The sequence below is a fragment of the Polypterus senegalus genome, chromosome 3 (assembly GCF_016835505.1).
Source record: "Polypterus senegalus isolate Bchr_013 chromosome 3, ASM1683550v1, whole genome shotgun sequence".
Taxonomy (NCBI): domain Eukaryota; kingdom Metazoa; phylum Chordata; class Cladistia; order Polypteriformes; family Polypteridae; genus Polypterus; species Polypterus senegalus.
Genome location: NC_053156.1, coordinates 32,486,283 through 32,500,656, shown reverse-complemented (window position 1 = coordinate 32,500,656; position 14,374 = coordinate 32,486,283). Strand labels below are relative to the sequence as shown.

Sequence of the window (14,374 nt, the reverse complement as noted above, 5' to 3'; positions counted from 1 at the left end):
TTTAAAATGAAATCTACAACACAGTAAAATGTGCAGAATATACAATAAAAAATACTGCAGGCATTCAGGAAATTATTTTCTATTTTCATTTGCTGCTTCTCCAGGTTTATGGCCATTTCTCTTTATTTTCTTTCTTTCATAAAACCACATCAGGCACAATAAAATCCATGTGTTGTCATATAGTTTTCCAGCAAAAAACTAGCAAGCATCCATTCACTAGTCCATGCAGTTGGAAAAAATAAAACCAGAAAGACTTCATGCAGTCATAGAATATATAAATGGCATTTAGGTTTTCCAAATGAAATGCAATATGAGGGCTGATTGAAAAGTAACGAGATTGTCCCTGTTTCTATTTCATGGAGGATGGGAATGCTGTGCAGGTGTTTGTGAATGGCATACATTGACGTGTGTGAACCTTCAGTTGGACCACTGCATTCTTCAGTGTTCTGCTACAGTGAGTGGAAGAACTTCCTATATGTCGTCGTCGTGGTGGATGATGAAAATGTTCTTGTGACAGTAGGGCAAATGTCTGTGATTGAAATTTGCATTAAGCTTGGGAAGAGCAGTAATGAAACTCTTGAAATGCTATGGGAAGTGTACGGTGATGAAACTATTAGCCTTGCTGCTGTAGGTCAGAAATGAGGTGGTGAATGATGAAGCTCAATCTGGAAAGCCATCCACAGTGGTTATGGATGTTACCATTGCCAAGGCTAATGAAGTCTTGCAAGAAGACAGAAGGCTCACTTTACCCAAACTTTTGGCTTCACTTGGCATCTTGTTTGAATGGAATGAACACACTGTAACAGAGAAACTGAAAATGTGTCATGTGCGAGTCAGCTGAGTACCTAGAAATCTCAGAGAAGAACAGTTAAAACAACCAGAAATGGTTTCTGCTCCACTGCACTGACTGAAATTGGTGGGCCTGCACTGGAACACCCTCCATATAGCCCGGATTTAGTGCCGTGTGATTTCTAGGCATTCCCAACTCTGAAAAATCAACTACATGCATTGAGGTTTTTCTCAGATGATGCAGTGAAAAACATTGTGACTACATTGCAAAACTGATGCCTCACAATCCTCCTAACTTTCAGTTTTTTTAACTTGATTGGAGTTCACCTGTGGCAGATTAAATTGTTTGGACATTGTTTAGAAAGACACACACCCTGCGTATACAAATTCCAGAATTCACATTGCACATTAGGATAAAAACCAAGCCATGCAGTCCAAGTCCAAATCTCTGTAGACCTCCATGATCAACATGTTGTGAGGCACAGATCAAGTCAAGGGAATAAACCATTTCTAAAACTTTTGAGGGCTTCCTTGAAGGGCCTTGGTTACGTAGGAGACCAAGAACCCAATGGACCCTCTAAAAGTGCCTCAGAAGTCCTCTGCTGAGATCTGAGAACTTGTTAGAGGAACAACCACCTCAGGGTGTGAATACTTAAATGAGAGATTCCAGTTTTTGATTTTTATTAAATGTACAAACTTATCTGAAAACATGATTTCATTTCGTCATTATGGGTATTTGAGTTTAGACTGATGGACAAAATGGCAAATGTATTCATTAAAATGAAATCTACAACACAGTAAAGTGTGCAGAAAGTAAAAGGGTCTGAAAACTTTCTAAATCTTCTGTGTATATAAAACAATATTACTATCTTAGGCATTAGACAAATATACAGTAAAAAATACTCCAGACATTTAGGTCATTATTTTTTATTTTCAACTGCTGCTTGGACGTTTTAATGTTTCTCCTGGTTTACAGCCATTTCCGTATTTTTTCTTTTTTTCAGAAAACCACAAACACACGTGGACACATTTATTTTGCATACGTTAAAATACGATACATTTTGTATATATTAACAAGATATACTGTACCTAATACCTTCCACTTAATGCAAATAATTAACATATTTCAGTGCTTATGATTTTTGTCTGTTTTTTGTTACGCTGCTAAGTTAGGACTAAATGTTTTCTATGATTGCTCTACTAATCATGGTGCCAGAGAGTGACAATGTTTTACATGCTGATTAGTATAAACAAGTAAGAATTTCACTGTACACGTAATAATAATGATCCTAAAATACAGACAATGGTCTCTAAAACAATTCTCATGATAAAAAGTAATGAAGAAATGCCGAAGAAGCAATGCAAGTATGAGGCAACCTAAAGAAGGAAGTGAAGCTTACAGATAATAAAACCACAGTGTCAGAATCTGAGCTACTGCCATTCAAGATAGCAGGTCTTAAACGTGTTGCAAAATGTAGCATTGCAACATGAAGTTTACCTTCTCATGTACCTTAATTATTCTGCAGTAAACATCTCACATGGTTCATAATTACAGAAGGACATTTCAGTCCATCAAGCTCATTTGTTTAACTAATAGCTAATCTGTCCCAATATCTTATCCAGAGGTTGCTGCTTCAACTACATGGCTCAGTAGTTTGGTTCTGATTCCCACAACTCTTTGCATTAAGAAGAGCTTTCTGGCTTGAGTCCTAAACACTATCCCCCACAATCGGATCCGTCTATCTTCCACCTACAATCCTGGAAGGTGGAATTATCTATCTGCTCCACAAGGCTTATTCCTATCTGGGAGAAAGTGTGAGGTTCTCCTGTGCATCCAATACCATCCAGCCATTCCTATTAAGTAAGTTCAGAGATATGCAGATGGATGAGCTTATGGTGACCTGGAAAATGAACTGTCAAGCAGACCACTGTTTGAGAGGCACAAGGATTGTGTTTCTGATGTGGATGTGAGCAACACTGGAGCAGCACAAGGAACAGTCCTATCTCCTTTTCTCTTAACCCTGTACTTCTTGGACTATAAATCTAACAGCAATTGATGTCCCTTTTTTTTATTAAGTAATTCTCCACTGATTCAGTTGTAATTCAGTGTATAAACAATGGGAATAAGATAAGAGTAGAGGACTTGGGTGGGAACTTTGTTTCTTGGTGTAGGTTAACATTAGAACAACTAAGGAAACGGCTATTGTCTTTTGCTGCACCAAAGATTTTCTACACCCAGGCAGAGGATGTGGAGGTAGTGCACTGCTACAAGTGGCCAACATTAATAACAGGCTGGTCTGGTCTCGTAACACAGCCAAACTATAAAAGAAAGGCCAGAGCAGCCTCCTTTCTCTCTGCAAACTGTGTTCTTTCAATGTGGGTAGTGACATCCTTCGCATGTTGTAAATGTCTATGATAGAAAGCATAAATTTCGATGATGTGGTGTGCACCGAAAACAAGTTGATCTAAGAGGGCAGGCTCAGTTATGGGATGTGCTTTCAACCCGCTAGAGGTAGTAGCTGGGGTGAGAATTAAGACAAAAATGAACAGCCATTATGGACTATGCTGCAAATTCTCTTTCTGACACAAGCAGCATGAAGAACTTTCAGCCAACAAAATATTTAGCAAAAAGGAAAAATGCGTCAAGAAACGCAACTGGGACTCCTTCATACTTAACGGAAATATGCGTTTATTAGTGCCTCACGGTGACTGCTCATTTTATGTTCAGATTAAAAGTCTGAATTTTTCATTTTTGTAATTCTTGTGTGTGTATGAGGGTGTTTATTATTGTTTTTTATAATATTTCTTCAGCTTCTCTTGACTAAAATGTCCCTCTCAGGACAAATAAAATCCTATGTAGATAAAACAATCTACCTACCTAAAGCAGCAGGTTAGAATCTTTTCAAATGACACATGAAAAATGCCCCAAAGGTTTTTTGGTATTATTGCTCCTAAATTACATACCTAAAAATGAATGGCTATTATTCTACTTATGTGATAAAGGAGCTTTAAATGCCTGAAGAGTAGACTTTTATAAAAGTTTTTACAAGAATAAAAATCTTTGTTTCACATGAATATCAACTAAATAAAACAAAAATATATATGTTTTAGGAATATCTCTCCTGAAAACTGGATTTTACAGTACATAACCAACATATTTTATGTTGGAATCCATTTTCTTTTGGGCCCCAATGTGTCAGCTATCAATGGACCAAGTTTAGATGTCATATCCCATAATATTGCAATGTTCTACTCTTTGGCTCAAATTGCCCCCCCCCATTTTGGAAACATATGGTCACTTGCATATAAACAACCTCTCAAAACAAGTATTGCAATTGCAGTTATATTTTCATTTTTTAGAGAGGAAAAAATATATACAGGCACACACTTTATATATCACTCTGAAGCAACAAGTACACAATCTGTACCTACTGTACATACATATAATCCAAACCTTTACTTTCAAAGTTATTTTTCAAGCCAGTCCTTGATGCAATTTCTGTTTACTACTGGACACAGAGACATCTGACATTTTGTACAACAGACTGGGGTTTTTGTGCTAAAATTCATACATCGCCTCTTGCCTTCTGTTGGAGTTGCCCAACAGACATTTAGTGTACTTTTACTTATTTAATTTTGTTGTTTTTCTTTTTTTTTTTTTTAAATTAATTTTTCATATCTGAAATAAACCAAGTACAAAACACACATTTTCATGTCAGCTTCTTCTAGTGTGGAGGGCAAAGTTTTTCCTGGAAGTTCTGGACACTGGGCAGAAAACAGCCCTGAACAGGGAACACACATACACCTAAATGTCCAACCAACCTAAACAGCACATTTTTGGCAGTCAAGTCAAAAACTGGCATATTCAGAATCAGTGGAGTGGATCAGTGACATTTGATGGAATTGTGGAGGAGCGGAGTTCCCTACATGAAACTTTAAGTGATGGTGTAGGATGGGGTGGTGTGATTCAATAACAGTCAATTAGAGAATGACTCCCTGTGAAAGTTTGCACAGTATGATTTAGTGACTTTTGGTAGATTTTTTTGGGATGGGGATCCTTAAGTGAAACTGCGAATGGTGGCAAGGTGGGGCACTATGTTATTTTCATCCAAGGTGTGAAAGTTCACATAGCCAGTGGCATTTGATAAAAATGTGTTGGGGGTCCTCGTGTGAAACTTCAAGTGGGTACAAAAGAAATTTAACATAGGAAAACCAGACAGCATTTGGGTATGGGAACTGGACCCATGACGCTTGAATTGCAAAACTGCACATTGGGATGTTTCAACATTATACTGAGTGGTACTGACAAATCAAACATGGCATCAAGTCCTTCAGGAAATGTTGTCATTCTCAATTGAGTCAGAATTTTGACTAAATATTTTCATATTTCACCAGCATTCTTTTCTAGGATTTCCCTGAACCACATTTTGTCTTTTTTTTTTTTTTGAAGACAATGTTTCCCTAGTGTAAGAGCCAACTGCCAGTTATTTAGCTCATGTTAATTTGATAGAAGTTATGTTAAATGATTGCATATAAATTAGTGCATAATATATACAGTAGAAGGCTCTTGTAACCACCATAAGCTGAATTGAAATGAAATATTCCACTTCTTGTCCATCTGATTACAGATTATTCTCAGTTACTGACCTGCCTTGCCGTGGAGGGCACACAGTGTCAAACTGTGCCATAGTGTTGTATGTGCAGAGCTATACGTTTAGAACGTACTGAATGTGACGTAAAGCATAAAGAAATACCTCATTGTTAATCATAGAAACAACTGTAGTTTAACAAGAAGAAACATTTTTATTTTTGCCTTTTATTCTACGTGTGTAACAACTTTTCTCTATTCTTGTGTGGACCGTTTGATTTGAAATTTCACTAAACCTTTTTAAAACAAACTTTTTTGGACAGAGAGATTTCTTTTGGTATACGTTTGGCTCATTCTTGATTATGTCTTACTTACAAGCAGCTACACCGAGTACAAACTTCAAGTCTTACTGTACATCAAACGAACAATCTTCATGCACTCGGCCAAAAACCTAAAGATTTGCTGTCACATACACAATATATTTCCTGCCTTTTACGCACAGCTGACCACAAATGAAGAATCGTAACCAACTATACACCATTAGAAAGTTGTGAAACTCATTTATCTGAAGGTAATGAGTCGTATGTAGATGGGATTTTTAATAAAGGAAGATTTACTCCGCTGTGACATGTCAGCATATACATGTGCAAATCTCATACGAGGTGTGATCAAAAAGTACGGTGAAAGTTGATTTCAGAGCGCCATCCAAGGGCAATGTAAAACAATTCAATGCGGGTTCTGACATGTCCATCCTAGAGCCTAGTTTGTGACAAGTTTTAACTTGTTTGATGCTGTCAGTCGCTTGTGAACCGCTGTTGAGTTCAAGTGTGTTTTTCAAGTTTGTCGTTAATAATGGATATCGAGTAACGCATCAACATGAAATTTTGTTTCAAATTTGACTGACTTGTGAGTTCACTGCAACGTACACAAACAACTATGAAATATGGATGTGCAATCAGGCATAACAGAATTAACTGCCAACATACCTTTTGCAAGTATAAAGCGAAAAAATAGAAACAATTTGAGCACCATGTTAACCAAAATGGCTTGGAATAAAATCATTTAGAGAAAGTTACTCAGAATAAATAGCATAAGACAACTTTTAGTTTGAAATACTCTTGTGTGTCACTTGTGTAAAATTAGGCTGCTGTAAGATGCATGTCTGCTGGTTAACTTAGCTGTTTTGTGTTATAACACAACAAACTTGGACCTCTTTGCATCCTCTGTAGTCAGCTACAGTATGTTATTCAAAGCAAATACTGATAAAGAGTAGGTTTCACTTTTTAAATGTTACATTACTAAAGACATAGCTAACAAGCAAACAGGAACAATGTTAATAACCAGTAATAAAAGAAGAGTACTTGTATATTAATTTCACGTGAATGGTTGTGGACAGAGAAAAACGTAGGTGTCTTGAACTCACCTCTTTGCAGAACAAAAAATGATGATGGCTTTTGCTTTACACATTTAATTTTATCAAAATGCAAGTCCATTTGGGATTCACACTGCCACTTATAGTTTGGGGAGCAGAAATTTGTTCGATATAGCTAGTAGTTTTAAGTGTACATTATATATGGAAAATTTTACTTACTATTAAACTACTGTCAGGACATAAACTGTTAACATTAACTAGATCTTTATACTATGCTTACCTTGAAATGACAACCACCATCCCGTAAAGATCAATAGCAGAATCTGATACTCTCTTTAGTACAAACTGCTCATCTGAAAGACATCAAAGCAGACTAGCATAAAACATGTGACTATGAAGAGCAACTCTGATTCCTTAAAGTCCTGTGGATTCTATAAACTTACCCACAATCTTCTTGCCATGCTTAAGAAGCAAGTCTTCAATCACGGCCCCAAACTGCTCCACTGCTTGCACCAACTGAAAAAGAAATGCAAAAGAATAAATAATAATAGCAATAATACATTTTATTCATATAGCACCTTCCTCATGCTCAAGGCACTTTGCAGAGTTTCAGAAAGAAGTAGCAGGTATATGTAACATTGGATAAAAATGTTTCCTGAATAGAACACTAAAAACGATAAATACCATCCATCCATCCTCTTCCACTTATCCAAGGTCAGGTCGCGGGGGCAGCAGCTTAAGCAGAGAGGCCCAGACTTCCCTCTCCCCGGCCACTTCTTCCAGCTCTTCCGGGAGAATCCCAAGGCGTTCCCAGGCCAGCCAGGAGACATAGTCCCTCCAGCGTGTCCTGGGTCTTCTCTGGGGCCTCCTCCCGGTTGGACGTACCCGGAACACCTCACCAGAGAGGCGTCCAGGAGGCATCCTGATCAGATGCCCGAGCCACCTCATCTGACTCCTCTCGATGCGGAGGAGCAGCGGCTCTACTCTGAGCCCCTCCCGGATGACTGAGCTTCTCCCTTATCTTTAAGGGAAAGCCCAGACACCCTGCGGAGGAAACTCATTTCAGCCGCTTGTATTCGCAATCTCGTTCTTTCGGTCACTACCCATAGCTCATGACCATAGGTGAGGATAGGAACGTAGATCAACTGGTGAACTTTTTTCACCACAACAGAACGATAAATACCGGATATTCAAAATCATTAAACAGAACAAAAGACAATAAAATGGAGAAAGATACTAAATTTTATACTAAAAGAAAAGCCTAGCAAATAACATCATTTGTTATATAACACACACATACATTATACTGAACATCTGGACAGAGAGGAAGACTGAAAAATGAAGGCAAAATGTCAGATTAAGTTAAAAGTCTTCCTCAACAGATGAGTTTTAAGTTGTTTTTTTAAAAGTCAGCTGATCTAATTAATTTAGGGAGGTCATTCCTAAGTCTGGGCGCTATACAAATGAAGACCTTGTCACCCATAGAGTGCAGGTTAGTGTGAGGCACAACAAGATTGCCAAAATCAGAGGAACTTAGTGGACGAACAGGACCATAGTGATGGAGAAGGCCACTGATGTAGTCCGGTGAGAGGACATTTAAAGCTTTGTAGGTTAATAATAGGATTTTATAATTAATCTGGGATACAGTTTAAAAGAACACTAGAAAGTACCGACTGGTCAATGAGGGCTTTACACTTGGGATATCTGCTCAGATTTACTTAGTACAAGGTTGTATTAATTCTTCCTGGATCCCTATTCATAATACAAAGTTCATAGATAAGCTGTGGAATGTGAAAGAATAAAGTGAAAGGGTGGCCCCTCATGGACCCTGTGATCATCAGAGGTGACTGTGTGCAGAGGGTGCAGACCTTTAAATATCTGGGAGTGCAGCTGGATGACAAATTGGACTGGACTGCCAATACTGATGCTCTATGTAAGAAAGGTCAGAGCAGACTATACTTTCTGAGAAGGTTGGCATCCTTCAACATCTGCAGTAAGATGCTGCAGATGTTCTACCAGACGGTTGTGGTGAGTGCCCTCTTCTACGCGGTGGTGTGCTGGGGTGGCAGCATAAAGATGAAAGACGCCTTACGCCTGGAGAAACTTGTTAAGAAGGCAGGCTGTATTGTAGGACTAAAGTTGGACAGTTTAACATCTGTGGCAGAGCGACGGGCAATAAGCAAATTCCTGTCAATCATGAATAATCCACTGCATCCACTTAACAGTGTCATCTCCAGACAGAGGAGTAGCTTCAGTGACAGACTTTTGTCACTGTCCTGCTCCACTGACAGACTGAGGAGATCGTTCCTCCCCCACACTATGCGACTCTTCAATTCCACCCGGGGGAGTAAATGCTTACATTAATTTTATTTTTTTTCATTTTTATTATTATTTAATTTAATATTGTTTCTTTGTATCAGTATACTGCTGCTGGATTATGTGAATTTCCCCTTGGGATTAATGAATGAATGAATGAAATGTATGTATGTATGTATGTATCTATCTATCTCCAGAGGTTTTCTGATATAGAGGGAGAAAAACAGGACAAGGAGCTCCTTGAGGTGTTCAGCCTCTAAAGTACAGCTGGGGCAGAGTAATACAGTGCCCAGCTTAAACGAGAAAATTCTCTCTCCCTTTAGAATTAATACTTTCTAAGGGATCCTTTGTCATAAAACAGTCCAGAAAATCAGGTTTATTGGTTGCAATTAAGATTTGTTAGTATAAAAAACAAAATGGTTTAAAACCATGGTGTAAAAATGAGTACACCCCATGAAGGTCTTAGAAATAACACTTGATAAAATGCTAATTAACAGGAATTCAACTACAGATTAATAAAATCAATCATCACACAGTTGTCAGATAACTGACGATTAATGGTGGTATTTAAGATCTAAAATTCCCTCTCATTCAATGCTAACAACAATGACACCACATGGAAGAAAAATGTAACAAGACTTGAGAAAGAAAGTCATTTCTTTACAGAAAGAGGTCAAGACTACAAGAAAATGAATAAATTATTGTTATTCAGATGGAATACAGTAAGAAACTCAGATATTCAAAAAACATGGACTTGTGGCAAAGCTCCCTTGAGACATCAAGGCCACCCATGGAAGTGAACACCTCGACATGAGCGCTTTGTAATAAAAAGAGCAGAGGAAAATCGGCATACAAGTTCATCACAGTTAGTTAAACCAGTAAAAAACTACAATGGTGTGACTGTTTTCTGTGACACAACATGACACACGCTGCAGAGGAGTAGCACAAGAGGATGTTGTCCACTGGTAAAACCAATGCACAGCAAAGGAAGTTTAGCATTTGCAAAGGGCCCATGCAGACAAAAGTGAAGACTCTTGGGACTCTGTACTTTGGAGGGATGAATCAAAGGAAACTCTTTTTAGAACTGATGACATCCAAACATTAAGATGTTGCAAGGGTGACGAGGACAATGAAAAATGCATACTACCCACTTTAAGGGGTGGTGGTGGCAGTGTTCTTTTGTGGGGCTGTACGTGTGCTGCTGTTGTCTTGGAATTGCACTTGCACATTGATGGCACGATGAATTCACAGATGTACTGCAAAATAATGAAGAAGATGCTACCATTTCTTCATGCCGTGGGTCATCAGACACCAATTGTCCCAAAAACTATGGAGACTGTACAAAAAAAAGTTTTCTAATTTCTACAGGATATGACCAAACTGTATGCAAATACATTGAAATGAAAATCTGCATTGTACATATTAATCATGTCTGAATTGTTTGATATGCAATTTTAAACTGTGGAGCAGAGGTGTAAATCAAGGAAAATGTGTCTTTGTCCCAAAAATTATGAAGGGCACTGTGCATCCAAGACCACTGCTGTCTTTCTGAGAAAGAACAGGGTGAAAGTGATTTAGTGGCCAAGCATGTCACAAGACTTCAGCCCAGTATGAAAACCTGTGGGGAATTCTGAAAAGACATGTTAAGCATCATTCTCCATCCAGAACCCAGTCTCTAAAAGAACTCATTCTCCAAGAATAGAGTAAGATAGCTAGAAGAGTTGGAGCTGTTCTTAAAAATTATGGAGGCTGTAAAAAATGCTACATTTGGTGGAATTTGTAGTAGGGTGATTCCATTTTTGCAGCACTTCAACACTTGAATAAAATTTATTATGTTCTTATCTTAACAATGCTGATAACCAGACTTATGTTGTTTAAGAAAACTCAGTTTTGCCAGAATTCTGCTTATTGTTCTGGTGTTCACCGAAAAATTCATTTTCAAATATAGTGTACTCATTTTTGCCGAGCATTATAACTGTTACTACTGACTTTGCCGACTGATGCAGTTCTTCTTCTTCTTCTTCTTCTTCTTGTTAGGGGTTGCCACAGCGGATCATCTTCTTCCATATCTTTCTGTCCTCTGCATCTTGTTCTGTCACACCCATCACCTGCATGTCTTCTCTCACCACATCCATAAACCTTCTCTTAGACCTTCCTCTTTTCTTCTTCCCTGGCAGCTCTATCCTTAGCATCCTTCTCTCAACATACTCAGCATCTCTCCTCTGCACATGTCCAAACCAACACAATGTCGCCTCTCTGACTTTGTCTCCCAACCGTCCAACTTGAGCTGACCCTCTAATGTCCTCATTTCTAATCCTATCCATCCTCGTCACACCCAATGTAAATCTTAGCATCTTTAACTCTGCCACCTCCAGCTCTGTCTCCTGCTTTCTCGTCACTGCCACCGTCTCGAACCCATATAACATAACTGGTCTCACTACCGTCCTGTAGACCTTCCCTTTCACTCTTGCTGATACCAGTTGGTTATATATTACTCCTGACACTCTTCTCCAACCATTCCTGTACTGTATTTTTCACCTCTCTTTCACAATCCTGATTACTCTGTACTGTTGATCCCAAGTATTTAAACTCATTCACCTTCGCCAACTCTACTCCCTGCCTGACCTCCCTCTCATTCACACACATGTATTCTGTCTTGTTCCTACTGACCTTCATTCCTCTCCTCTCTAGAGCATATCTCCACCTCTTCAGGGTCTCCTCAACCTGCTCCCTACTCTCACCTCAGATCACAATGTCATCAGCAAACATCATAGTCCACAGGGACTCCTATCTAATCTCATCTGCCAGCCTATCCATCACCATTGCAAATTAGAAAGGCCTCAGAGCCGATCTCTGATGTAATCCCACTTACAACTTAACTGCTGGTGGAAAATCAGAAAACTGAGACATAGTCACTATTCTAATTAGAAAGTCTGCATTGAACATCAGCAAGTCTTCTTATATAATACGCTACTGTGGCTGTCTGTTTGTCCAGGATTTTAAATCACCTGTTGCAAATCGTTTGACTTATTGACCTGACATTTGGTACAAATATACTATGTGACCTCTACTGTCCGCTTTCAGGTTGATGATTTTTATTACTGTATTCACTTTTATTTTACTTTATTGTAGAATCAACTCTTGGCAGTGCGAAGAGCAGGTGTACGAGTGCCGTTCTCATCCCTACCACCTTTGTTGTCGCTTCCTCTACCTCTTCATATCTTAAATCATTCTTGAGGCAGATTGAACACTTAAGTACCGCTTAAATGAAAAATTAAAGAAAATGTACTAAGTAATTGCAACACAAAAACTGACTTAATCAGTTTTAACACGAAAAGATGCCGATGACAGAAGAGAAGAAGCGGGCCGCTAGGGTGGATAAAACAAGAGCTGCTCAGGAAGCAGCAAGCACATCAACCTCTGAGCAAACGAATGCTAAACGTACAGAGAAAGAGTATGAAAAACTGTAAGTCAATTGTATTCACTGCACTTTATCGTACAGTGCGCCGTTACTGGTTAATAATAAATATATATACATACATAAATGTTTCTCTCATGATAGACAAATTGACAAAGCTAATAGCAGGTTGCTTTACTTAGATCCACCTAAAAGACACTGCTTAGCTGCTAACAGCTTGGAAAGCAAAACTTGAAAAAACTGGTTTCTCATGTTAAATAAGACTAGAAAAACACTGAGTAACTATAACAACCAGGGTTCATCTGTAATGTTTTCTTTAAGCCAAGTAGACTGAAATGTTGCCGGCAACAGAATTTAAGACCTCTCACATGCATGTTCTAAAAATATATAAAAACGGAACATCCTGCTAGCTGTAGTCAGAGTCAACTGTCAGAGTAGGGCAGAGGATAAAACACAAACTCTGCAATACTCAGGGGATGGCAAATAAAACTTTAATTTACTATTTTAAACTGGGGTGAGGCTTCAGAGGAATACCAGTAGGCATAATTTTAAACAAAGAATTTTTTAACGTTAATCTTTTTGTAAACTATACTTCTCAAATGGAGACAGTGTTTTTTTTTTTTTTTTAGTAATAAATGCTATTTTAGTACTTCAATGTTCCTTAACTCTTGAGTGTGCTTGTTAAAAAAAAGGTCTGGTATAAGGATTTTAGTGTGAGCCCACCTCTGATGGGATGTGGACTAGAAGCAAGCCTGCCATGCAGAAGAATCAGAGTAGCCAGTAATTCAGGAGGTCTTTAAGGAGTACCATATTGAAAAACACGAGCCCCCATTTACCACAGACATTTCTGCTTATAGTAGGATGAAAAACACATCTTCTGAGAATGGGAATTAGCTACTTCTGAGAATCTTGGTGGTGTATATATAAGGAGAAAGTGTCTCTCAGTTAGACATCGGTTGAAGACTGGTTTTAATTCCCCATTCTAGACTGCAAGAGACAATAACTGTAGGGAAGTAATTGAGGTTCTCTAAAAGGTTTTCATCTGCTTTGTTTCTTCTTCCCTCCCCTCAGCACAAGTATGTTTTATTTTTCCTCTTCTTTAACTGACACATTTGGGACTTTCTATAATTACATTTCTTCCTGCAAGTAGCCTCTGCATGAAATGAGTCACTGGGAGATTAGGAAGACATCTCCCACAGCCTTCTTCCCTGAAAAGGTGAAGCCCAAATCTCTGAGTGTCTAGCTTGGCTTCGTTTTATTAAGGACTGGGTGAGAAAATCTCACTGCAATTGCAGTGAACAAAAATGATTTTGTGCAGAACGAACATCATCCTAGATTTGGAGTACATAATACAAGACCATATTAGTGTGTGTGTGTGCAAACTATGGCCTTTTACACTATGAAACGTGATACATAAAGTAAAAAAAATCCACAAATAAAAAAAGTGATTTTTAGCATATCACCTGCTTTCGCAAATATATTCAAAAGCAGATTGACTCATTAACTTCTTAGCAACTTGCTTCTAAGTCAAAAGAAATTCCAAAGTATCACAATATTAGAATGGTACCTTATCCAGGCTTAGTTTTATTCTATCACCCAGTGCTGTTAGAATAGCTATATGAACTGGAAATAAGGGCTACGAAATGTATAGATACATTAAATAGTCCAAATCATTTTATCATGCTTTTTATGTTAGTACTATTAATAGGAGACTAAAATAATTTGCAGTGACAATCCTTTAATACACAAAATTGCTAACATGCAGTAGTGCTATGTGTTTCAGGTCTAATTAGTTATATACAGTTAGGTCCATAAATATTTGGACAGAGACAACTTTTTTCTAATTTTGGTTCTGTACATTACCACAATGAATTTTAAATGAAACAACTCA

General features: G+C 38.1%; 1 protein-coding gene across 2 annotated transcripts in view; it reads right to left on the bottom strand.

Moving 5' to 3' along the window:
• Nucleotides 1–14,374, bottom strand: part of acadvl (acyl-CoA dehydrogenase very long chain) — a 165,612-nt gene that overhangs the window by 9,568 nt on the left and 141,670 nt on the right. For both annotated transcript variants that reach the window (XM_039746913.1, XM_039746914.1), the window contains exons 17-18: nt 7,193–7,265; nt 7,030–7,102 (exon numbers count right to left, since the gene is read on the bottom strand). In XM_039746913.1, the coding sequence (XP_039602847.1) occupies nt 7,030–7,102; nt 7,193–7,265 (146 nt within the window). The remainder of the gene's footprint in view (nt 1–7,029; nt 7,103–7,192; nt 7,266–14,374) is intronic.